The sequence below is a fragment of the Carya illinoinensis genome, chromosome 14 (assembly GCF_018687715.1).
Source record: "Carya illinoinensis cultivar Pawnee chromosome 14, C.illinoinensisPawnee_v1, whole genome shotgun sequence".
In the NCBI taxonomy this organism is placed as follows: domain Eukaryota; kingdom Viridiplantae; phylum Streptophyta; class Magnoliopsida; order Fagales; family Juglandaceae; genus Carya; species Carya illinoinensis.
The window spans coordinates 11,639,013-11,666,608 of NC_056765.1; the positions used below are offsets into that span (position 1 = coordinate 11,639,013).

Below are 27,596 nucleotides of genomic sequence, written 5' to 3' on the forward strand. Positions count from 1 at the left end.
GAGACGAAATTAAAATTTCGTCTCAGAAAAGTACTTTTAGGGACGAAATTAATTTCGTCCCTAAGAAATTTCGTCCCTAAAAATTAAATTTCTTGTAGTGAACATCATAGTGGCATTCTGTCTGCAATGATTTTGGCAATGACAAATTAATAATTAGGGACCTATATGACTACTGATCATGTCTGGGATCATCAGCACCACGCATGTGTGCTGATGATGATTCCTAATATTTGTGCTGCACCCAATTAATCTGCTGCATAATATAATAATTAGTTCATGATTCTATAAAATCCATACTTAAACAAATAAAAACATTAATAATAATTTATAAATAAATAAATACTCACACTTAAAGTCATGTCGATCTTTCCCCCATCTAAAACCATCAAGCCGCGCGCGGCTTGGTTCATGATCGGTACTTACTCATTTTAGATGCTTACGCGCAGTACTCAAGGTGATCATTAGTTAAGATCAACATAGTAAAATATGTGTAGTAATACATTAATTTATGTAATGCATCTATGAATTTAATTGGTGCAAGATTTAAATAATTTGAAAATTATTTGCTTTTAATTAGATTATAATTATTATTTGAAATTCAAATTTCTTGTTGAGATCGACTGTACGTAGTTGCTTTCTTTTAGCACATGATGTTTGACATTAAGCTCTTGTAATAATATAAATTTCAAATAAAAAAAATTAAACTACAAATTAAGAAAGGCATATTTATACCAACAATGATATAAATCAGATATTGATGATGTTTAATGCTTCATACAAATAATCATAGGAGTTCAAAAAAAAAATATAATGATCTTGATAATTGTATTTTCGTGTGTGTGTGTAATGCTATCCATATTTATAACTTTATGTACATAGTCATACGTGATGACGTGTCAATTACTGAAATTGTGAAGATTTTAAAATTTAAAATTTAAAATTTGAATTAAAAAATAAAAAATTGAAAATATGGATCGAGCTAAAAATATGTATAATGTTGAACTTTTTGTAATCTCCAAGTTTTTCTTGTAAAATGTATTCTTTTGTCAAAAGTGAGGGTTATCAACAAGGGTCCTACTACTGGCCGTATCGAGAAAATGTACAGATAGCAAGACCGATAAATGCAAATGCACTTTTTTATGTTTTTTATTTTTATTTCAATCATTTTTATACATTTTTAAATGTTTTTAAAAAATTTAAAAAAATATCAATTCACTAATATTCACTTCCTTAATCATAATCGGTTAAAAAAAATTAAAAAACAAACAATCGATTCATTTTGTCAATAGAAATCCTTGGTTCAACCAGGATTTTTCTATGAATAAAATTGAGGGTATGGTCCCTCTTCTTAAAAAATAAAAAATGTTGTGCTTAAAATTTTATGTACATGTAATACTTCTCTCTCTTTCTCTCTCTATATATATATATTGTTATGTGTAGGCCTGTTCATCCGGGTTCCGACCCGGAAATCCGGGTAGACCCAAACCGGATTTCAAATCCGGGCCGGAACCCGGCCCGGGTTGGTCCGGGTCATAAACGGGCCGGAACCCGGATGAATCAAAACCCGGATTCCGGGTTCCGGATTAAACCCGTTTTTTTTATTTTTTTTTATTTTTTATTTTTTTTAACCACATATAAAAGCCTAAATGTATCCAATATTTTCACATATAACTCTGATTTTTTTAAAAAAATAAAAAATAAATTTGATTGTGCACTTTAGAGGTTGAAAAATATTACTCTTATATAAAAATTCCACTTAATTTGCCTCCCAATAAAAATGCATGTCAAACCAAAAAAAATTCCAATATTCATCTATGCAAGTATGCATGCATTACAATACAATCCACTACATATTATATTATTTGTTATTTATATATTACATTACGAAATACTAAATTACAATATATGAATTATAAAATCAATAATTTAATTTCCACAACAAACAGCAACTTCAAAGAGATTGGCCTCAAAGTAATCCTGGAAAAAATAAAATAGAATGAAAATGGCATTTTAGTCTTCCCGGTTTGTAACTACTCAAACATTCTCATCAAAACAATAAAACAGAGAGTTTCTAATAAGCAGCAGTAAATACACTAGCTTTTATTCAGTATCCATCTAACACTAACAATACAATAGTACCTTGAACACATAAAATTTACAGATTGATCAATACAATAGTACCTTGAACACATAAAATTCTCTATATTTACATCATGGTCCAACTTCTTGAAGGTTTTCTTTAGAACCTATATTGCCAAACAGAACATCGACATGAATAAAGGAATAAATATTGAGGGATAAATGCTGTTTGTGATATTGATTTGTGAAAGGAAAACAAAATGACCAATATGATGCTTTTCTTTTTTGTTTTTGGTCTCATGGATCATGACTCACATCTGCAGGTAGCATCCTCAATCTCGCTACAAATCACTGTGTCTACAACAAGAAACAAATGATATTATTTCAACAGTTGAGCGATATTAAGGATGTCTAGAGAATAACATGTAGGGTTCATTATGCACAACTTATTACTGTCAGCAAAATTAGCAACAGCAAAGATCTTCCAACCTTTTGAAATTGTTACACTGTAGAAAACCAACCAACTTATCTGCCGGACAAATTGTTACACTAGCTTTTATTCAGTATCCATCTAACACTAATAATATTCTTAATATTGAACTTACTCTAAAAATGTTAAGATTTATCAAATATGATTTTCAAAACCCCCCATAGACCACTCTGATATTATACTTTCAACAATATACTCCCATTACTTCTATACTAACAAAACAATCCAGTTCAACAAAGAATCATATGATATTCAGCATGTTTCGTAGGTTCAAGGGCATTACCCTCAATATTACAGCAAATAAGCATCATTCAATGAAGACCCAAGTAATAGAAGATCCTAAGGCATCTACCAACAAGAGGATCAACACAAAAAAATATTGACTAACAAAAAATACGTATGCTAGCACAAATCTGACCCACAAAGAATAAAATTGATAAGCAGAAGAGAACATAAAGAATAAAATAGCGTAGCCATAGCTCAAACCCATCTATATGTTTGACAGAAATCGGGTGCTCCAAACGGCCCTCCTTTTCTTATAAATCCACAAAAATATTCTCTAAGATTCTAGAAATCCAGATCTAACATTTAGATCTCCATTTAGAGGTGGAGATTGAACAACACTTGAAGTAAACAAAAAAAAAAAGATAAAAAACAAAAAAAAAAAAAGATAAATCCACAACCCTCGAGCTTAAGCCGTCGGTTTGATAACTCACAACCCTCGAGCTTAAGCCGTAGGACCACCCTCGAGCTTAAGCCGTCATCAACTGAGACGAAACCCACAACCAATCGGAACCAATCGAACAACAGAACAACAGAGAGAGAGAGAGAGGAAACTAGGGGAGGGAGGCGAAGCACTCGCAGAGCAGAGAAGAGAGAGAGAGAGAGTGAGAGAGAGGAATCGATCTGAAATGGGTCTCGGGGGGCGGGGGGTAGAATTAGGGTTTTTTTCGTTTATAAAATCCGGGTACCGGGTTTTAAACCCGAGTCTGGATTTAAAATCCGGTACCCGAACCGGATTAATCCGGTATTTTAAATCCGGGTTCCGGCCCGGATTTGACCCGGGCCGAAAACCGGATTCCGGTCCGGGCCGGATTTTATCCGGCCCAGATGAACAGCCCTAGTTATGTGTATTACTAGCTAAGAAACATATTTTATTGAGCGTGCCAAAAAGAAAGGTAAGCAATTAATAAAGTTACATACACTTTGATTAATTACCAAATCAGTTCATGATCAGCCTTTTAAGCTTCCTTCGGTACGAAGTATTAGCTTTTAGGCTGTCTACAGAATCCACTGCATGCCCAAAGTACTACTCACGCTAACTCACGCATGCATGGATACCATATACTATATTCAAATTAAGAGATTTTAATTGCTGCCTTTGGCTTTCTGCAGTCAGAATATCGTTTGGTTATATACTTATAATAAACCAGTAGCTTAAAAGTTAAAAGTGCACAATTTATATGCATGATTAGAAAAAGAAAATTAAAAGTACTGTAGATGCATGCATATTGCATGTTTATCAATAAAGTCATTTCATATTGTAAGTTACAATATGAAATAACTTTGGATGGACCGAGACCGACCAGTTTCAACTTCGGTCAAAACTGGATCAGACCAAACCATTAGATTCAGTTGATTTTTTGGGTCCGGATTGAAAACTAGAATGAGAGATAAACACGTAAAAAAATATATGCATCAATTATAATTAAAAACTTTTTTTTTTTAATTTAATTACTAAGATATTATTATCTTAATTATACACCAATCCATCCCATAATAATACATGCAAATCACAGATTTCATGCATGCAATCATGTCCTAATTATTAATTAATCAATCTTATGGCATGCATCATGCAATATGCGCAGATGAGTGCGTGTCACACCATATAAAATGATATATTAATTAAACACTAGATTTGTTGAGCACATGCATGCACGTTTTGTTCTTATTAGTCTTAATTAGAGCACCTACCATGACTAGTAATATTGTACGTATATGCACAATCATTTTAATTAATTAGTGCAATGGATGGACAACTTCGTCTTGTACAACAATTATATATATTAATAGATAATTAGGAATTGAATGATTATGTAAAACTTTAGGGTTAATTAGTTGAAAACTTAAAAAGTCTATATATTTTAGCGTGACCAGTGATCATTTGGATAAAAATTGATACATGACATCCCTCGATGCATCGTCGTCATTGTTCTTAACTGAATCTCGAAGTCTCGAGCAAGGCGGCCAGCTCAATGGAGGTAAAAGGAGCTGGCCGGAGTCTGGACCAATTGCCATCAGTAAATTGGGTGGCTCTTCATTTTGCCCCCACCGAGTAGGCGGAGGTCATGAAGCATCTCAACCTCCATTTTCTTTTCTTTTCTTTTCTTTTCTTTCTTTCTTTCTTCCAATTTTTTTTTTTTTTTTTTTACCTTCTACTATCAAGTTTTCATATCACTTTTTGAAAGTTTTCTGCCGTTTTTTTTTTTTTTAATTTAATTATATATATATATGAAACAGATTGATAAAAATGTCAAACCCAAAGAGAAAAATTAAAAAATTAAAAAACACGTGGAGTGAAAACAAAAAGCTAGGTGTAAAACGCTGAAAAACGTTTTTGGTACTTAATCCAAAAATGTTCAGAAATCTTATCTTTCATATTAGCTTATAAATCTAAGAAAAGCCTATTAATTGTTAGCTTTTGCTGTTTAGATATGTTCTACGACAATAAAATTTTTAAGTACAATTATTTTTACATACTATTTATACATTTTATTAATATAATTAGTTACATCATTTTTTTAATATGTAATAATTATTTTAACTAATCATATTAGTGAGATATGTAAGAAATATGTAAAATTAACTGTATATCTCACTTTCTAGATATTTACTTCCCAAGCATCACTCAAATATTAAATAATTTTTAATTTAAAATTTTCAACATTTTAATTTTTATTTAATATTATAACTTAATCATTACAACTTTTTCAAACACTCAAATAAAACATAAAAATAATATACCTTTTCAAATTTTAAAAAAAAAAATTATATTAAAAAATTATATTCAAATAATTTTAACTCAAATTATTTTATAATATCTTTCTTTAATTTTTTCTCTCTCTTTTTTTAAAACTCAATAAAAATATCTTAACTTAAATTATTTCACTGTTATTCTCAATTATACTGAAATATCCAAACAAAAATGAGAAATAGAAAGAATAACCCTACCAGCCAGCAAGAACAAAACAATGGTATTCATATGCATTTTTCTTGTTTCATTGAGTAATACTATATACAATATTAAAATATGTAAATACTGTAAAATTACTTTCAAAAATAATAAAATATATTATTAAAAAATTTATTTTTTTAAATAAATTTCATATTTATTTATTTATTTAAAAATAATTTCACGATATTTATACCTTGACCATTACTGCCGTATCTTGTTTTTCCTATCGTCCATTTTTTAAGCAACTGAACTTGGTCTTTGTCTGGTCTGTGGAGTGGACACATGGAAGCACAACATCAACATGGGATGCGCTGAGAGCGCTTATGTAAGTCCAGAGAAAAAACAAAAAAAGGCAGCGGCGAAAGTCCCATATTTCGCATGTCTTTCTGCGCGACGCGTGGGAAGTAAACATGAAGCCGCCGTGGGAACGCAATCTTTCTTTTCACTTTTGTCGGCTGTTTCGTCGGTACAATGGATCCATTTTCCATTATTAATTGCGCTTTTTTCTTTTTCGTTTTTTTTTTTTTTCCTTCATTTTGAGTGAGGATTTCGAACTCTAGATATTTATTTAAAAAATTATAAGTAATATTAATTAGGTCACATATCTTTAACTATTAATTACACTCTTGAGAGAATTTCAATATTATTATTATTATTTTCAAGGGCAAAACTATTTTTTTTCATTATTCTCATTACTACATTCCCTTATACGTCTTATTAAATATAAAAGAATATTACTATATAGTTATTATTACGTATTTTTTATATATTTTATTAATATAACAGAATTTAATATTTATTTTATATTAAAAATTTAATAACATAATTAATCATATTAACAGGGTACATAATAAATATATAAAAGAAACTACACATATAATTCTTGAATATAAAATAAGTAATCAAGTAAAAATTATTAAATATAAATTAAAGTAAAATATCATGTGAGTTTTAGAATTAATGATTATCTTATTCACATCTCGAGTTTTTCAATTTTATTATTTTTATTATTAAGTTTTATTATTTTTATATAATATATAATTGTATTTAATATTACTCATATTGTTGACACGAAAATTATTCCATCCATGTTTCCTTCTTTATCTAAAATTAACTTTTACTTTTGATGGTTTTGATTTGATAAGAATTGTATATCGAAGGAAATTCTTGTCATTTTATAAACTAGTCGTTAACTCCCGCGATGCGTCTGAATAATTAAAATGTAATAATTAAGAGGTTAGGAAGCCAAACTTGTAAATAACAAAAAGTCAATAACTATGATGAGAAGAATAGTCATAAAAGTTGTAAAATGAAAACTATTTTTTCCTTTCTATTGAATTTGTAGTCATAAATGTTAGCAAACTTTAGAGATCATTTGGATTTTTCAAATTTATATATAAAATATGATAAATAATTCAATATTTTCATATGTAAATTCAATTTTTTTAAATTTTAAAATAATAATAATATTTTAATAATATTTTATTCAACTTTTATCTAAAATCATCTTATCTCATCTCACTATCTAAACAACCTCTAAATTAATTTATTACTACAATAAATCAAGTGGATTTATTATAGTTATAAATTAGTCAATACACAAAAAAAAGTTTTTATAGCATGTAATTAAGGGTTGGAATAGGTCAATAAAATAAAGAGCAATGGTAGACAATCCTAGGGAGTGAGCACCTAAGGAATGTAAGTTTTGTACACTCTTTTTGAAAAAGAATAAGGTTTACTATTAAGAAATTAATTTTTTATGTAGATTCTATATTTATCCTCCTTTTTTAAAATGAGTGTTCGGGACTTACATATTTTAAGATTGTAAATATCAAATCTCTAAAATAAAATTAAATAACAAGGTTACTAAATAAAATATAAAGAGACTACTTCACAAATCATATATATAATAGATTATTAGTATAACAATGACAAAGCTTACGTGATAAATGAGGTGCACATTAATGATTTGTATTAGAATCGATACAAGTAAATGAATAACACATTTATATATAGTCAATGGGTGACAAGTTAGTAGGGGTGACGTGGTTGTTTATTTGAAATGGGGACACTTAGAGATAAGGTTTGATGCCCACTTTTAATGGGAATGTGTGGTTAGTCAAGATGCTATTATTATTAACTTAGCTTTTGCTTAAATTAAGGTATATCACTAGGACTAGGAGTGGACTTCAAATTGGAGAGAGAGAATAACATAATTTCTTTAATTTTTTTTTTCTTTATGAAAATGATACTTGTAGTCATCGTTGTGTAAATACTGTATAATCATTTTGAAAAAAAATAAATAGATATGAGACCTATATGAAAAAAATTAATTTTTTAATAATGAATCTCGTTTTTTTTTTAAATAATAGTATAACACTTATATATTTAAGGATATTTTCCTTTTAACTTAATTGACTCGATCGGTGAGTCTTAAAAGAATTGTCTTTACTTTTTTTCTTTTTTTTTTTTAAAGTAAGAAGAATTGCTTTGATTTAACCATAGAAAGATAATCTATCTTAACCAAGATAAATAGCCTACCATATCTAAATAATTATTGATCAAACATCTTTTCACTTCGTTCCAAGAGAAAGAGAGACATTCTATTTCATAGTTTAGACTGGTCTTTCGAATTGAATTATGTTAACATAACACATATCAGTCACGTCAATTGATTCTCATTTGTTAATTTTTTACTTTTAAGATTGACTTGCGGTATTGTCGCGTGACAATATATAGTACGTAAATTTGAAAAATAATATTAGATTCAAATCTAAATGAGTAAATTTTGACTAGTATTTTATAAAAAAAAAAAGTTTAAACTTATCATAAAAACTAAATTTTCATATGAAGTCTATTTTTTGTGCATATTACTTTCCAAGTCTGAATTCTTTTATATTGGTGAATGTAGTAACTCATACATTCGTTAAAGGCATGTTCGCCAGTATTACTCCTCCACTTTTAATCTGTCATAACGAAAGTAAAAAATCATTACTAAAATCTCATCTTTTTTTACGATTTTATTTGTCATAAATAGTAAATAATATCACCGCATTTATGTTCTACGATCGAGTTGAAAATTGCTAAAAAACACTACTTTCAACTATTTATTGTCATCACCAAAAAGACAAATTGCCGCAAATCTGATTACCAACATTTTCAAAACATTGCGGCTAATGAGGGATTCGTTTGAAAACTCTATTGAAAAATATTTTTCAACTTAAAGCACTTTTATTAAATTATGCAAATATAAAAGAGGATGGCTTTTTGCTACAATAAGTTAGTGTTGTCGGTCAAATTTAATAGTTACTGTAGCACGGCCAATAAGAATAAACAACTTTTTTTTCCTTACTTCCTACCATTATTTGGTTGTAGTAGTTTTTCAAGGACTATAATATTATTACTATAATAATCGGTAGAATAGTAAAATATAATAAATTAAATAATTTTAAAAAAATAAATTAATATTATATTATTATTATATAAAAAATTTATGGATAATCTAATATAGAAATTAGATGTAAATAAAATAAACAAAAACAAATTCATGTCATATTAGTTAAAACTTAGATTTAGATTTAGTTATTCCAATGAGAGTACTCTTATGTGACGTCATATTAGTTTCTGTTTTAAACATTTTCTATAATTCGAAAAGAAATTTATACAATACGTAAACTCCACTATATTTAATCTATATTTAATGTTAGGATGCACGTTGCTCTCTGCCATCATTTAATACTATGATATCCATAAATTTTGTATCTTTCTAAATTATAAACCATGACATAGGTAGATTTGGCAACAAGGATGAGATACAAAATTTTTATCTTATTTTATTTTATTATTATAATTTTTTTAAATTTTAACATAAAATATAATAAATAATTTAATTTTTTTAAATTCTAATTTAACTTTTTAAATTTTAAAATAATAATAATATTAAAAAATAATATTTTAAATTTTTATCTAAAATAAAAAATTCTCACTTCACTGTTCCTATTACTCAAATACTTTTTGCAGTCAGCAGATGCAGTCAGCGTGCATTCGGCTGTAACAAAGTGAATTAATATGGAACCTATATGAAAAAAAAAATTATTTTTATAATTTTTTTTATTCATGTAGGTCTCCCTGAATATAAAAAATTATTTTTATTCATTCCATACAACCGACTACATACCGATTATATTTGCCGATTTTATGTAACAAAGCCTTTTTTATATAGAGAGAGAGATTCAAATTCAAAATCTCTATTTTAAAAGCTTGGAAGTTATGCCTGGCTACTCCTATTACTCCTACATATACCGTGTCGTGTGGTATAAGATTCAGCCATACTCCTATTCCTATCCTACACCTATGTGTCGTTTTTGACCTTTTTGCCGTTGAAAAATAACCCATAGATGGTCACAATCTTTGTCTCTTGATCTCTGATCCTACGGCTACCATTAAGTTTCTCAAGAGGGCCACAATTATTCACTACCGTACGATTTTAGTTAATAACTTAATTGCAAATCCAACGCAAATCCAACTTATAACCGTTATGTATTGCTAACGAGTTACATGTTTTGCTCTCAACCACTAGAGTTGATGTCGCCAACTTTGTTTTTCTCCTTTTTTATGTAAGAAATTTATAATAAAGAACTCTTCCATTTGTGGCAATATATATATATATATATATATATATATATGAGTATGATGTATTCATAAAGAAAAATAATATTTACAGTCTTACGACATACTTGAATCACCTGCACTTATTTTGAAAAAATTAGATAAATTTGAGACTCAAATAATAAAATAATTCTTTTAGTTGTAGATCTCATTTTTTTTCAAAAAAATATGCGTAAATTGTATATTTTAAGACTGTATCTAGCATTACCTATTCATAAATGCGAAAAAATGGGATTAATATTCTCTACATTTATCAAAATAATTCTATAATGATATATAATTTTAGTCACAATGCTTACATTTTTTAAAATTTTAAATCAATATAATATTTAATAAGCTAGGATTCTTGAATATTTTTAATTCAATATTATTCACCACTAAATTATTAAAGTAATTAATAATGTTTTTATAATAAGAATTGCCTTAAAAAAAAAAAAAAAAAGCCCCATATGTTGCATGGAAAATGGTATGTAGTATGTACCAAGTCCACCTTTATGCGATATCGAACCAGCAGGCACATTAAAAGCGCGTGAGAAACATTCGACACGTGTACTGGTGATGTTTGTAGCTACTCCTCAACTACGCCTATAAGGCTTGGAAAGGTACGGGTGGATCCCAAAAAGCGCGTGGGGTTGTTAATTCTGTTGGTTCTCAATGGCCACTAACTCTGGGTTTGCCTCGCTTTCTGCCTGTCTTTTGTCTTCCCCATTGTTTGATTCCCACATTTCCTCAAAGCCAACGTTGTCATCATCCCCCTACCATTTACAAAAGTTCCTCTCTCTTTTTGATTGGTTTTATATAGGGTTCGTGAATCACCTCTGTTATAATCCATGTGCAATTGAAAAAGTGGTTGAATGCATGTGCGGTTTCATGTTTCTTGATTAGCCTCTCGACTGGTACCGATGCCGTTCCTTTCTTCTTCTTTCTTCCTTCCTACAAAATAAAAGCTCCCGATTTGTTACTTGGGTTATCTTGTGTTGGATGGAGGAGAACAGAAAGAGCTCCATTTCTCTAAACCAGGTAGCAAAAAAAAAACTAATGTTAATTCTTTCTTGTTGTGTAATCTTTCTTAGTGGAATGGATTCCTTTTTTTTCCCTCTTTTTTCTTTTTCTGGAAGCTAGATTAATTGCTAGATGTTTACCGTTTAATAGGAATAGAAATTTGGCTCGTTTGTAGGAAATGCAATTTGATTGTAGCTGGGAAAGATTGAACCTATATCTTTGTTTCGAACAGGACACTGATTGGGATGCAGGGAGCGTCGGAATCCGACTTGGGAGATAGGAATCAAACTTCAAGGCTTTTCATTTTTGCTGAAATACCATAGTGACACGGAGATATAAAAATTGTTGCGGTGGATGGAAAGTGTGGATTTTGATCTGAGTTTCTCCTGGGAAGAAGAATACTGTGAAATAAAAATCGATTGGAAGTAGCTAAGGAGAGGGAATTTTATCAATGAATCCGATGGAGGCAGTGCCTGAGCTGCCAGAAACAGGGCAGCCCAGCGCGCCTCGGAAAAAGATGAAGAAACAGTTAACTGGAAAACGCGAGGACACGCTCTTGCATTCTGCGGTGAGGGAAGGAAATCTTGATGTTGTGGTAGAAATCCTTGGCGGCACCGGTGAGACCGAGCTGAAGGAATTGTTGGCTAAGCAAAATTATGCTGGCGAGACAGCTCTTTATGTTGCGGCAGAATACGGTTCTGGTGATTTAGTTAGGGAGATCATCAAGTACTATGATCTTGCTGATGCAGGCATCAAAGCAAGAAATGGCTTCGATGCATTACACATTGCTGCAAAACAAGGAGAATTGGGTACGCGTTCATTGTGAATAAATCTATTTGCAATCTTCTTTATTGATACACCAAACAGAAAATACATTGTTAATATGTGGGTTACAGTAAACGGTGTGTTTCACACCCGGATAGCTTGTGGTTTGCTCTTTTGCGGAAAGTACTTGTTCTTTAGAAGGTAATTTGTTTGTTTTGGACATTTTTGTAGAGGTATTGAAGGTTCTAATGGAGGCCCATCCAGAATTGACTATGACAGTGGATGTGACAAACGCGACGGCTTTGCACACAGCTGCAACACAAGGGCACACAGAGGTTGTGAAGCTTTTGTTGGAGGCAGGAAGCAGTCTGGCAACCATTGCAAAAAGTAATGGGAAAACAGCTTTGCATTCTGCAGCAAGAAATGGTCATTTGGAGGTTGTGAAAGCGCTGCTGGGAAAGGAGCCTGGGATTACAAGAAGAACAGATAAGAAGGGGCAGACAGCAGTGCACATGGCAGTGAAAGCACAGAGGAATGAGGTGGTGGTAGAGGAGTTGATTAGGGCTGATCCTTGTTCAGTTAACATGGTTGACAATAAGGGCAACACCGCTTTGCATATAGCAACCAGGAAGGGCAGAGCTCAGGTAATCTGTGTTTCCTTGGCCTCTTAGTTCTCACCAGGAAAACTTCCCCATATGCTATATGCCACTTCGTTTAGTAGCTGCACAATTCTATTTGAGAATGAGAAATATTTTAGCCACAAAAAGATCTTACAACATTAATCGAAAACAGATGATCCAATCGTAAGTTACCATGCATTACCTTTAATTTAAAAATAAAAAATAAAAACAATAATAAATTAACTTAAAAAAATAAAAAGAAATTTCATTTATATAAAAACCCAGTTTGATATTTATTAAAAAAAGATGAAAGTACCCTCCTTTTTCAATTTTCGATTTTTTATAGAAAATTTGGTTTTTTATTATAAGAATTTCTCTATCTGTTTCTCCTTTGCAGCATCTATATGAAAACGATTTTGCAACTTGTAAAATGGTGCTTCCAGAAAGATTGAAAAATCGCTTTCTGGGTTATAGGCCGCCCATAGAAGATGATTACAGACTTGGGAACAATGGTCCACTAAACAGTTAGTTTATTGGATGTGCGGTGCACTACTGGTTATAATGATAGATCTAGAATTTAAGGCTTTTAAAAGTTAGTGCTGGAAAATAATGGCAGAAGAAATATCGAAGTCTAGTTTTTCTAACAGCTCTATCAAGCAATTACATACATTAACCTAATTTACGTAACATGTAAATTTTCTCAAGCACAAGATATGTAAGCTGAATTATCCTTCTCAAAAGCTGTATTATCCTTTTCATTTTCAGTGCTTCAAACAGGGTTGTTGGCCCAACAATGCATCCTTTCAGAGTTTCGATTCATATGCAACCATGTTTTTAAGCCACTCATTTGTATTAGTTCCTACATAGAGTTTATAATTGATCGAATTTCCACTTTAAACTAAACAGTTGTCTTAATAGAATCAGCTAAAAAGAAGTTTACATGATTCAAGGACTCTTTATGCAGATTGTAAAGATAATTCTCGGACACAGAGAGACAGACACACAAGCTGTCAACAAGGCTGGTGAAACTGCCCTTGACACAGCCGAGAAAACTGGCCACTCTGAAATCGCAGCCATTCTTCAGGAGTTTGGGGTTCAGAGCGCCAAAAATATCAAGCCTCAAGCACCAACAGGCACTGCCCGGGAATTAAAACAAACTGTAAGTGACATTAAGCATGAAGTTCACCATCAGCTAGAGCATACTCGACAAACCAGAAGACGTGTTCAAGGCATTGCCAAACGTATCAATAAAATGCATGCAGAAGGTCTTAACAATGCAATCAACTCCACAACCGTTGTGGCTGTCCTCATTGCCACAGTTGCATTTGCAGCCATATTCACAGTCCCTGGCCAATATGCTGATGACCCACAAAACATTCCTCCTGGACTCTCCCTAGGGGAAGCCAATATTGCTCCAAAAGCTCCCTTCATCATCTTCTTCATCTTCGATTCCATCGCCCTCTTCATTTCCCTAGCTGTTGTGGTGGTGCAGACCTCAGTTGTAGTTATAGAAAGCAAGGCAAAGAAGCAGATGATGGCAATCATCAACAAACTAATGTGGTTAGCCTGTGTGCTTGTTTCAGTGGCATTCTTGGCTCTTTCATTTGTTGTGGTGGGTGAGAGTGAAAAGTGGCTGGCAATTGGAGTTACAATTATAGGAACAACCATAATGGCTGCTACTTTAGGTACCATGTGTTTTTGGGTAATTAGGCACCGAATCGAGTCTTCAAATCTGAGGAGCATTCGGAAGTCATCGTTGGGAAGCAGATCAAGATCTTGGTCAATATCAGTGATGTCAGACTCTGAGATCCTGAACAATGAATACAAGAAAATGTATGCAATTTGAAATTATCTTATGGTTCTTTATATTAACATCCAAAATGTACATCCCCTGAGGAATTGATAATAGTGTTTTGTTCAAAAAAATCTTACTACCATACTGGATTCGTGATACAAAGATTGTGCTCAGTCAAATCATTGTAGTCCGAGCATGACTCTCAAATGTGGACTTGTGAACATTAGTGACAACTTTTACTGTTATGAACCAATCTCATTATACTCAAACCTAAGAAACATATAACAAGGAGATACACAACTTAAGTTGAACATGTTGGTGACAAGACGAGTAACAAGAAATCAATGCATCCGTAGTTTCTATCCGATTTGATGTCACTAAGAGCATCCCCATTGGGTTCCCCATCCCCATCCCTATAATTTAACTCAAATACTCATTTTCTCAAATTATTCCCTAAAATTTGTTTATCTTCTAAAAACCTCCTACATCCTATTCCCCATCCCTATCTCTAAAAATTTTTTTATTACTTTTTTCTCTCTCTTCCATTTACAATCTTAACTACTAACTCTTTTGTCTTATTATCTTTTTTTTCCAAATATCAAATTCTACTAAATATTTATTAGAGATTTTGACTATCGAATACAGTATTTTTTTTTTAAATACTAATTCGTATTATAAAAATAGAATTATATTTTTAATTAGTGAATTTTCTAACGTAATGGCAAATTTAATTAGAAGAGTACTTAATATCAATTTCTCTAATGAAGATCCGTAGTCACGTATTGATGATAAAATTTTTTATTTGGATGAAATAGTAATATTTTCTGTCTTTTTTAATTAATGGTAACCAAGACCCGCGCTCGTATTGCATGCAAAATAAAAAATAATCAAGACCCGCTTCATAAAATAATTGTCCCAAACATAATTGTCCCAAACATAAAATAAATAACATGATCATAAATAATCAATCCAAATTGGCATCTCTAATGCGTCTCACCATGATTTCCCTCTGGAGTTGCTGGAAATAAAGCCGCTGCATTTCTGGCATGACACTCACATCCATCATCATGATGCGCTGATCTGATTCCTTCTTCGCGATCTCCACTTTCTCAGCCTCCAACCACAGCCGTTCGTCCTCTTGCCGGATTTTACTGAGCTCTTTTTCTCGATCAAGCGACATCTTCTCGGCCTCCAACCTCAGTCTTTCATCCTCAAGTTGTAATTTTCTGGCCTCTATCTCCTTGTCATACTCCATCTTCTCGGCTTTAAGGCGATAAAACTCTTTCTCCTGAGCGCGTGACTCCTCCAAAAGAGTATATTTCATCTTCCTGAGTTGGAAATTCTCCTCTGCTTGCCTGCCTTGGGCCTTTCGTTTTCCTTTCTCAGCTTTCCTTCCAATTGGTCGGTCGGGCTCGATAACTTCATGAGCATGCATTTGATCCGAGTCGATATCAAAAACTGAATCAACTATAGCGTCAGAACATCGAGTTGGGGTCGGGGATGGGGACATCGTCTTCCTCCGCTTTGGATCCTCCTTTGTGGCGCGCCAAATCTACTTAGGTTGGTCCTTCAACAGGTGCCAACAATGCTCGAACTGAAATGAGCATTTCTCGAGTGATTGGTACATTAGCTTCGCCTTCTCAAACTTGCATGGGGAAAATTTTAAATATTAAACCAATGTCACAAACGAGAAATTAAACGACAATTATTGAAGTAATGATTTGGAAATTCTACCTTATCTTGTTCGGTCATGCCACTTTGATTTAACCCTTCAACTTGGGCTAGTTTCGCACAAAATTTGTTTGTGGCCTTTTGGATAACCGACCACCGATGAATTAAAGACTTTATTGTCCGGTCATTTGTGGTTTCCTTAAATTGCTGGAAGTACTCATAAATTTTCTCCCAAAGTTGGGAGTGTTTTTTATCTGTTCCCTGAACAGCATCAAGGCTACAATTTAGCCATGCCGAGACAAGTAACTTGTCTTCTTCGAGGTTGAAATTTGCACCCCTCACTGATTTCCTATTGCCGATAGGCTCATTAGGGGGTAGGGGTGAAGAGTCACCAAGGGTCATTGGAGATGATCCACTTTGCCCACCATAAGTGGGGTCTAGTTGAGGATCTTGACTTAAGAGATTTGTGAAGAACATATGTCCAGAGTCTTATGAATCCATCGCTAAAAACGCATTGAAAATGTTAGAAATGAAACTTGTAAAGTTTGGGATGTTAGTCCGGGTGGATGGCTCATAAACCGTTTGGTATGATCTTGGAAAGTTGGCCACCGACTGATGGCTGCTACAACCGGTTGCCAATACTTATTGGTCGTCCTGATTACCTAGCCATTAGGGAAATGACCATTTATTTCACATGATCCCCACAAACGATTGTCATCATCACAGCCTTATGGTTTAGTTTACACATAATTAAACCAAATTAAATCAAGATACCAAACAACATGCAAAACAAAATAACCAAAAATACGAGCATCCCCATCCGGTTTAATAATATATCGAATATATAAATAATTATAAAGGCTCAGAATGGTGTAAATATTGACATCATGTGTAAGCAATAAGCCCAATATCGAATGGCTGCAAAATCTTACCCGAACCCCGATTGCCTTTTGTGATATGTACCACAAACTGCAATATGGCGATTCGGGTGAAAATTACCCCGCCATATCGATGGGGCCCCAATTACACTTCTGAATTAACCCCATCATCACAGCCTAATTAGATCCCCCCTCCCCTGAATGACACGAAACACTGCAAATGACCAAACAACAATGAAGAAATTACTCAATAACCAACAAAAAAATGGAAATTCATAGTCTGTGTCCCACATGAAAGAGATAAAAACAAAAAAAAAAAAAAAGACATATAAAAATAAAATAAAAACCCTAATAACAACTACTAAAAAAAGGAAATTTTAGACAGAACTATTTGTTAATCTTTGAGGAAAAAAGAGAACTCAAATATTTGTTAATATAGATGAACTCAAATATTTGTTAATATAGATGAACTCAAATATATTCATCCACAAAGATATAAAATGGTATCTGGCCAGTACAGCCACGGTAAGAAGGTCTATCCACTCATATTCACAAAATAAAAAACACGAAGACCAGTGTTTTTCAACCACTAGTTAATAAAAAACAATACCTTGTGTTCTTCCCAAACAATCCTACCTTTAACAAAAAAAAAAATACCATAGCTCTAACAGAACAAGCTACAAAGCTTGCCTGTCATACGCAATAGGTCAGGCCATACCATAAAGAAAAAGATATTATATATAGATAGATGTTATATATAGATCTGTGTTCAAACAAGGTAACTGTATAGAAAAACTTCAAACATCACCATGATATTCAACAATTATATGGTCATCAATGACATCAACTATAATAGAAGAGGTTTTAAAAAGTAAGAGCAGAATTTGTCGTGGGATCCCCATCTATAAGAGCAGAATTTTCATATCAATTTAAACATGCAATGAAACAACCAATTCAATTCAAAGCAATAAGGAAAAAAGTAATAAACCAAATGTATACAAGCAAACTAGGATATTTGAGACTTTGAATGGAAAGCGTCAGCCTCTCGAGCATCCATAGCAAAAAAAAGAGAGATATGGTAGCATTCACAAATAATTACTCCTTAATATTCCATGGAAATATCGCAGAATGGTGCTCTCCCATGTCCATATCACAATGCATACAAGCAAAGAAAGAAGGGAAGCAATTCATAACCCAGGAAAAACCAGGAAAATAAATCAATGAAACAGGATTACTCAAAAATTGACAAAGCCACAAAGCAGGACAAAGCCACAAAGCAGGACAAAGCCAGAAAGGGTCAGATCTTAATGATTCTCCTATGGTTATGATGGCATATAGATGAGACAAAGATGAAATTCGGAACAAACAACAGAACAGATCTCTCAAACACAAACTGAGTCCCATCCAATTTACACATAAAACACCAGAAAGTGAAGTAGGTTACTTTTCCCTTCAACAAGCTTATGATACCCAGGATGGAAAAAATACAATCGCAGACAAGAATCCAAAATTTGAACTTACAATAAATGAAAATCACAAAAGGGAAATATTAGGTTCCTAGTTAATTGCGATTAAAATGCACCTGTACTTGTATTCATCCCTCGAAAACTTTTCTAAAAAGAAAGCCCAGAATCCAAAATTATCAATAGACCCCAAATCAACGAAATGGCAGCACCCCTCGATCACAAATGTTTCAGCACATGATGTAACAGAAGAAGAAAACAAACCCAAATCTGGATTGAGTTTAACTTTCTCAACCGAATCGAAAACCAAAAAAAGAGAGAGCTCCAAAACTAAAATCAGCACCGACAATAGAAGCAATACATGGGTACTGCTTAATTTTCATTTCAAACAATATATAGTCAATCAAAAACAAATTTATACAGCATCCCACGGGGAAAAATACCATAATTTCATTCCAATTAATATACAGTCAATCTTCCAGATACTCCTTGGTTCCTCCAACAAAAAGCGATTCGGACAAAACAGGGAAACCCAGAAGAAAAACAAAACCAAATCAGAGAATAAAATAGCACTTACAGTCGAGGAGGGCAGAATCCGGCCGTGCTGCGTTGCGAGGGAGGGGGGGAGGGGGGAGAAGAAGACGCGGGCTGGAAGGGGCAACCGTTGGGGCGAGAGAGCGATGCGGATGTACAGTGAGTCCTCAAATATGGGGACCTCCTGTAGCACCCCTAATTTTCATCCCCATTTTGGGGAACGAGATGGAGAGGGTTTTTGAGCCAAACTGCATAATTTTTTCCCAAATTATAAGAATAGGGGTGAGATGCAGAACGAGATGGGGATGCTCTAATCACTATCAAATTTACACAAGTTATCTATAGATATGAATGACAACTAAGATTCAGTAGTGTACAGCCTTTCACTTTTGCTTTGGAAGTCAACAAATTGTGGACAGATTCATGTCAGAAATAAAGATCCAATTATGGCTACCAACCTTTTCTTTTCCTTCCCTTTTTGTTTATTAAAATGTCTGTTTGGTTACCAAATACCAAACTGTCTTATATCGTCTGATCATTATAATTTTTTTAAATTTTTTTATATAAAATATAATAAATAATTCAACTTTTTCAAATTTTAAAATAAATTTAATATTAAAAAAATTATATTATAACAAGATTTTATTCAACTTTTAACAAAACATATAACCTCAACTTATCTGAATTGTATAACCAAATGAGATTACTGTTACGAAATGGAAAGAGGCGACAATTGATCACATATTTATAGCTCATAACAGGATAACCTCCAAAACATCCAATGTCAGCTAAAACGAGGTTTGACAACTCATACGGCCGACACAAAAGCATTGGAGTTGGACTATTTTAGAAATGGTACTATTGAATATTATAAAAATATAAATAAAATAATACTATTTTATAAATATAAATGAAACTTACTTGAGTTGGTCTTCTTTATAAGACAACACCACATGGTGCCTCATAATTTATTTTAAAAAATCACAAACACAGAAAAGATAAAATCTAGAATTTTAATCTTTCTCTTTTATCTTTTCATACATTCTTTTATTTTGAATATATTTTTTCTATAATTAACCGCGAGACACGTCAAAAAGACCATATGAACAGATGGCCCAATAGCAAAACTCATAATAAATATAAATAAGTAAAACTCACATAAATAAATATATATATATATATATATATATATTGTGTGTGTTTGTATCGTATAAATTGTAAAGTTAGATATCAACATCTTTTTATTAAAAAATCTCTGATTTTCAATTTAACGACAATCCTACTGTTTGCCTTCGTGATCAAAATGATCCCCTGATTCTGTTGTCTACAAACTCAACGGAAGTCACATCAACTTGATTATTAGGACAGCTTAATATCAACAAAATGAACCCCGAAGAAGACCGCATACGGATACTTGGGGTATCTATTCATGAAGACTACTGTTCAAAGACTAGTTATTCGGATTTGTTCATGAAGACTGGGAATCTCAGGTATCAAATCAGAACTTGAATGCATTTTTATATGCCAAAAAAAAAAATTGACAGAAGAATTGAAGGAGGATGGAGTACTTTGGAATCCTCCCAGAAATGGCAACTCCGAAATCAAAAAGGCCAAGATCATTAAAGTAGTGCTAATGAACCAAAGCATATTTATGTATAATATAATAGGAAACAAGTTGGGACTAAATAATTATGTTATCTTGTTTTTATGTGTATTTTTATTGAATAATTATTTAAATTATTACAAATAATAGTTTTCTTGTTTTAAATTTAATATATTATTTGTTAGATTTATTTTATGATTTTAAGTTATGCAATTTATTTTAAAAGGCTTTCTTGTTATTATTTATTATTTTGCATGTAACTTACTCTCTAGCTTGAATTATTTTCTTGCTGGGCTTTAATTATTTTATTTTATTAATATTAAATCGTAGTGTTTTTATTTACCTTTTATTTATTTTATTGTGTTTTTTATTTTAAAGTAGTTTATTGTTAAATTTTATTATTTTATTTTATAAAGTCACAGCGTGTAAATTATTTTATTTAACTTGCTATTTTAAAATTCATTTTCGTTGGATTGGTTTTGAGACCCCAAGTTGTAAAGACTAGATCTCATTTTACTTTTCCTTCCTTTTTTCTTTCCTCTTTTTCCTCTTTTCTTTTTCTTCTTTTCTTTCTTCTTCCTTTCCCTTCTTTCCCGTGCAACCAGCCCCCTTTCCCTTGCTTCTCTTCTTGCAACCCTCACCACCCGATCCACTCCAACCGCCATGACCCAGCCAGAGCGCCACTGCCCACTAGTGCAACTCACTCCGGCGACCTCCCCTGCATCGATATCCACCTCCCACAGCCTTCCTCCACCATGATAGCCAGCCCGAAACCCACAGTTTCTCTTCCGTCCATTTCTTTCGTTCTCCCCTACCACCGCCTTCGTGCCGTCGTGACCTACACCACCCCCATCGTTCGACTCCCCACCAGTCGACGCATCTACCCACCAAATCTCAGCCCCATTCGAGCCACTGTTAAGCCATACGAACTCCTCCAAGCCGCAGCGTTCAAGTGCTCCAGCGCCGCCGTCGTTCCACCTCCGGCTACCATTTCTTCACCACTTCATCACCAACCCCTTGCCGAGCTAACCCACCCATTTCCAGCTCCGATCCATTGCCGGAGCAACCACCACGAGCTCAACTCTATTTTGGCCACTTTTCACTTCCACCGTCGTTTTCGCCGCCACCCACAGCCAACCACCACTTTCACTAGCTTCACAAACATTTCTAAGTCATTCTCTATCAATCCCAACTTTTAATTTGTTCCCATTCAAAAGTGGGTATTTTGTGACCCACAGCTACAGTGCATTTTGTACTGTTATGTTGCTTTTCCTCCACCTTTTATAGGTCGTTGATCCTTCAAAAATTATGTTATAACCCTGTAAGTATTTTTCAAACTTCTTTTAAGATTTAAATACATTATTACTTTTACAATAAATTGTAATTGGTTGGTTAAGCTGAACTGAGTTCAAGGAGTCAGGGGTCAGATGGATTTGAGAATTGAGTTATTTTATATTTGGATGATGTTGGATATTTGTGTCTTGTCATTTGCATTGCATGGTGCATGTATGTACATGTGTTTTAAATTGAAAATTGTGTTTTCACATGTAAATAAATTTTTTGGTGCGTGTGTATCACGACCCCCAAGCCGAAATGGGACTGTTGCCCAGATGACTAACACAAGAAGGGGGGTGAATTGAGTTGTATTAAAAAAAATAATAATTATAAATCAAATATATAATATAAAATATAAACAAAATATGAAATAACAAGAAATATAAAGAGTAAGGGTAAGAGAGAAGCAAACTCAGTATGTTAACGAGATTCGGCCCCACTGCCTACGTCCTCGCCTCAAGCTACCCCTTGAGGATTCCTAAATTCACTATTCAACCTCCTTCAGGTAGAGATAGAAACCTATTACACCTTTGAACAACACCGCTACAAACGATCCGTGTAGACCACCCTCTACACTTGCAATCACCTTACACGTGGTGATTCAACTATTCCCCGTGTAAATACTTTCTACACACACAAGGGTTAAACACACCCTTTTTCTGATACAAGAGTTGATAGTGGGTAGGTTATCAGAAAACACTCCTCAATGAGTGAAATAAGAACAATACAGCGCAAACTATATCTCTCAAAATGAACAAGGATTAAGGCTCAATGCTTAGAGAAGAGAGAATGAAAGCTTTGAATGAATGTTGTATGCTCTTGGTGTTGTGAATGTGAAGCTCTCAAATGATCTATTTATAGGCATATGAGACTTCATATTCAAATTTAAAAAGATTTACATGTCAAAAACAACATCATTCACTTTTTCAAAAAATTCTAATAAAAAGTTCTTCTTTTTCAATTGACAAAGACAACATCATTCACTTTTTCAAAAAAATCAAACTTAATCTTTAACTTTTGGCATATGACAAAATGAGCACACTTTCCTTTTCAAAAAATTCAAACCTAATCTTTTACTTTTTGCATATGACAAAATAAGCACACTTTACTTTTCAAAATTTTCAAACAAAATCATCTACCTTTTGTATAAGTCTAAAAAAGCATCAATCACTTTTGAAAATATTCAAATAAAACATGCACATGTGAAAGATGACAATCAATCATCTTTAATATTTTCAAAGTTCAACCCTTTAATCAAGGCATGCACATGCAAAAGATGACAATCAATCGTCTTTCAAAATTTTCAAATTTAATTTTCAAAAATATTCATGCACATGTGGAAAATGTATTTTAATGCTTTATGATAAAATATTAATTTTGAGCATTAATCCTAATTTCAAATTTTAAGAGATTTACAACATTACTCTATGACTTTAATGTGAACTTGTTTCCTTCTTGCTCAGGCTTGGTTCTTTGATGTGCTTGATTCCATTGTGTGAACAACTTGAGCTTGAAACTCCTTTATTCTTTGAATTCATTCGTTATCATCAAAATCCATGTGTAGATTTATAATCACATGAAACTTGAAACCTTGGGTTCAACAATATCCCCCTTTTTGATGATGACAAATACTTGATAGAACTTGAAACCTGTATTAATACTTAAGCTCCCCCTGAAAATATGCGTTAGTTTTTCAAGCAAAATTATAAATATAATTCCAAGCATATATAACAAGTTTAGCAATTTAAACAACGTTAATGTTCTAGTCTAAAACTTCTCCCCCTTTTGGCATCATTAAAAAGGATCGGCAGCAAGTAAATGGACCTGAAGAAAACGGTGCGTTAGTAGACATTGTAGATAGTTAAATAAATAAATAAATAAATAAATTTCATCGGTCCGTGACCCGACAAGTGCTGCTGGAGATTTGAAAAAATTGCCTGATGTTGTTGACAAATGAGATTGAAGGCTCCGAGTTTTTAAAAATGTCATTTTCACCGATCAGGAAAAAAATACATTGCTCCTTGACTTGGATGATAGCTTGTCTTATTCTTTATTCTATCTTTATAAAATCAATCCTGAAATTCATCCAATCCGCATCAAGTTTTCTTCTCATCTCTATAACCCATCTGTATTCCTTTAACATTCTCGTTTTAAGCCTTCTATTCTTTTCTCAATGGCTCATTCTTCTAACATTTCTCTAAATCCATCATGAGGCATTCTGCATCTCAACCTCCTGTTCTTTCTGCAGCTACCATTGGTGCCATGTTGCAGCAAGAAAATAATAATCTGACTAATAAGTCAGATTCTGATACTATTTATGACTTGGTGAGTCTTGGAACTCGCTACTCTTCCTCTATTGTTGCTTTTTCTCAGCGACTACAAGCCAAAAATCAAAAAGTTGAAAAGCTCAAAGAACAAATTGTTGTACTTCAACGAATTGTTCAAGAGTCTCACACAAGGGAAGGAATCATTCGGCAGAAGAATAAACAGTTGAAATCTTTATTAGATTCTTCATTCCGCTTGCCGGTTCCCATGGATAAGAATGACATGATATTGTATGAAGAGAATGAGCATCTCAAACATGAGGCTAAGAATCTCAAGTTTATGTAAAAGAATTTAAAAAATTTATCTCTATTTTTATTGACTCTAGTTGATTTTTTAAGAGATATTTATAGCATGCATCATACCTATTTCTCTTCTGATCATACATAATCTATCTTCTGGTAAAGGCTTTGTGAAAATATCTGCTAACTGATCGTGTGTGTTTGTGAATTCTAGTACTATATCGCATTTCTGCACATGATCTCGAAGAAAATGATATCTTATTTCAATATGCTTAGTTCTAGAATGTTGTATTGGGTTCTTTGAAAGATTTATAACACTTGTATTATCACATTTGATTGGAATGTGATTATACTTGAGTTTAAAATCTTCAAGTTGTTGCTTCATGTAGAGAACTTGAGCACAACAACTACCCGCAGCAACATATTCTGCCTCAGCAGTAGATAGTGCAACAGAATTTTATTTTTTACTAAACCAGGAAACTAATGCATGACCTAAGAAATGACATGCTCCACTAGTGCTTTTTCGATCTATTTTACAGCCAGCATAATCTGCATTTGTGTAGCTGATTAGATCGAAAGATGTGTGTTTAGGGTACCATAACCCTAGGTTAATTGTACCACTAAGATATCTAAGAATGCGTTTAACTGCAATTAAATGTGATTCTTTTAGAGATGATTGAAAGCGTGCACATGAGCACACACTAAACATAATATCTGGTCTACTGGCTGTTAAATATAATAAGCTACCAATCATACATCGATATATCTTCGAGTCAACTGGCTTACCGGATTCATATTTATCAAGTTTAGTTGATGGACTCATTGGTGTTCCAATTTCCTTATCATTTTCCATCCCAAACTTCTTCAGTAATTCCTTAATATATTTTGATTGATTGATGAATGTCCCACTTTTTGCTTGCTTAATTTGCAATCCGAAAAAGAATGTAAGTTCTCCCATCATGCTTATCTCAAATTCTTCCTGCATAGTCTTAGCAAAAACTTGACACATATTTTCATTAGTAGCACCGAATATTATATCATCAACATAAATCTGAATCAAAAGAATATCATCATTTTCATATTTAATGAAAAGAGTTGTGTCAATTTTTCCTCTTGAAAAACTTTTTTCAATCAAGAAACCACTAAGTCTTTCGTACCAAGCTCTAGGAGCTTGTTTAAGTCCATATAGTGCTTTTGTGAGTTTGAAAACATGATTTGGAAAAATATGATTTTCAAAACCTGGAGATTGCTCAACATATACCTCTTCATTTATAAAACCATTTAAGAAAGCACTTTTAACATCCATTTGAAAAAGTTTGAAATCTTTATAACAAGCATATGCAAGTAGCATTCGAATAGCTTCTAATCTTGCGACAGGTGCATATGTCTCATCATAATCGATTCCTTCTTCTTGACTAAAACCTTGGGCTACAAGTCGAGCCTTATTTCTAGTAATGACTCCAGACTCATCTTTCTTGTTTCTAAAAACCCATTTTATTCCAATAATAGTATGATTTTTGGGTCTAGGAACAAGTATCCAAACATCATTTCTTTCAAATTGATTCAACTCTTCTTACATAGCTAGAATCCAAAATTCATCAAGAAGTGCGTTATCAATATTTTTGGGTTCAATTTGAGATAGAAAAGCAGTATGATTGCAAATATTTCTAAGAGATGATCGAGTACTTACACCTTGTGAAGGTTCTCCCAAAATTTGTTCCACTGGATGATCTTTCACAAATTTCCACTGTTTGGTTGCATCTTGTATTAAATTTTGATGATCTTTCCTGATGGCTCCATGTTGAACTTCCTCTATTGTTTTCTCTTTGTTGAAATTGAGACTTTCTGTATTATTTATACCTCCTGTTTCTTCATCAATAGATTTTTTAGAGAGTGGAGAATTAGATTCATCAAATACTACATGCATAGATTATTGTACAGTCAAAGTTTTTTTATTGAATACTCTATAAGCTTTACTATTAGTAGAATACCTGAAAAAGATACCTTCATCAGATTTTGCATCAAACTTGCCTCAATTATCCCTATCATTCAAAATAAAACATTTGCATCCAAATACATGAAAGTAACCAATGTTGGGCTTTTTCTCATTCCAAAGCTCATAGGGGGTTTTATCTAACTTAGACCTTAGCATAACTCTATTTATAACATAACATGCAGTACTTACCGCTTCGGCCCAAAAATAACTAGGCAAGTTGTTCTCATTGAGCATTATTCTTGCCATCTCTTGAAGAGATTTATTTTTCCTCTCTACTATTCCATTTTGTTGAGGAGTTCGAGGAGCAGAAAAATTATGCACAAAACCGTTTTCATCACAAAATGTTTCAATATTTTTATTAACAAACTCTTTTCCCCTATCACTTCGGATACTTGAAATAGTATAACCCTTTTCATTTTGAATTCTCTTGCATAACTTGGTAAAGGCATTATGTGCCTCATCTTTATGAGTAAGAAAGATGACCCAAGTATATCTAGAGAAATCATCAACAAGAACAAATGCATAATATTTTCCTCCTAGACTTGCAACTCTATTTGGTCCAAAAAGATCCATGTGTATCACTTGCAATGGTCTAGTAGTGAAAATATGTTTCTTACTTTTAAAAGAAGTTTTTGTTTGTTTACCAAATTGACATGCATCACAAATTTTGTCTTTAAGAAAATATGTTTTTGGTAAACCTCTCACAAGATCATTTTTTGAAAGTTTGGAAATAAGTTCCATGTTGGCATGACCTAATCTTCTATGTCATAACCAACTAGTTTCATTTTGAGCTGAAAAGCAAATAGCATCTTGTGAGGTAATTTCTTCAAAATCAATTATATAAACATTATTGTTTCTAAAAGCAATAAAACAAATATTACAATCATGATCATTT

The 27,596-nt window shown here is 32.7% G+C and overlaps 2 protein-coding genes and 1 long non-coding RNA gene across 4 annotated transcripts; 1 reads left to right on the top strand and 2 right to left on the bottom strand.

Moving 5' to 3' along the window:
* Positions 1 to 1,813: 1,813 nt before the first annotated feature.
* LOC122294939 lies at positions 1,814 to 2,887 on the bottom strand. Its single transcript, XR_006237806.1, has 3 exons — positions 2,395 to 2,887; positions 2,182 to 2,246; positions 1,814 to 1,977 (listed from the first exon to the last, which is right to left on the bottom strand). It is a non-coding gene; the product is annotated as an uncharacterized LOC122294939 (long non-coding RNA).
* Positions 2,888 to 11,157: 8,270 nt separating this feature from the next.
* On the top strand, positions 11,158 to 14,926 carry LOC122295041 (ankyrin repeat-containing protein At5g02620-like). Of its 2 annotated transcripts, none has more exons than XM_043104058.1 (4): positions 11,158 to 11,495; positions 11,653 to 12,286; positions 12,474 to 12,886; positions 13,827 to 14,926. In XM_043104058.1, exons 2-4 carry the CDS (start codon positions 11,929 to 11,931, stop codon positions 14,706 to 14,708), a joined length of 1,653 nt encoding a protein of 550 aa, XP_042959992.1. In that variant the 5' UTR covers positions 11,158 to 11,495; positions 11,653 to 11,928; the 3' UTR covers positions 14,709 to 14,926. The 2 variants fall into 2 exon arrangements, with proteins under 2 accessions (XP_042959992.1, XP_042959991.1); XM_043104057.1 differs by having other exon boundaries at positions 11,710 to 12,286.
* Positions 14,927 to 15,536: 610 nt separating this feature from the next.
* On the bottom strand, positions 15,537 to 19,577 carry LOC122294925 (golgin subfamily A member 6-like protein 22). The gene is made up of 2 exons (XM_043103915.1): positions 16,392 to 19,577; positions 15,537 to 16,302 (listed from the first exon to the last, which is right to left on the bottom strand). Exon 2 carries the CDS (start codon positions 16,165 to 16,167, stop codon positions 15,622 to 15,624), a length of 546 nt encoding a protein of 181 aa, XP_042959849.1. The 5' UTR covers positions 16,168 to 16,302; positions 16,392 to 19,577; the 3' UTR covers positions 15,537 to 15,621.
* Between the last annotated feature and the right edge of the window lie 8,019 nt (positions 19,578 to 27,596).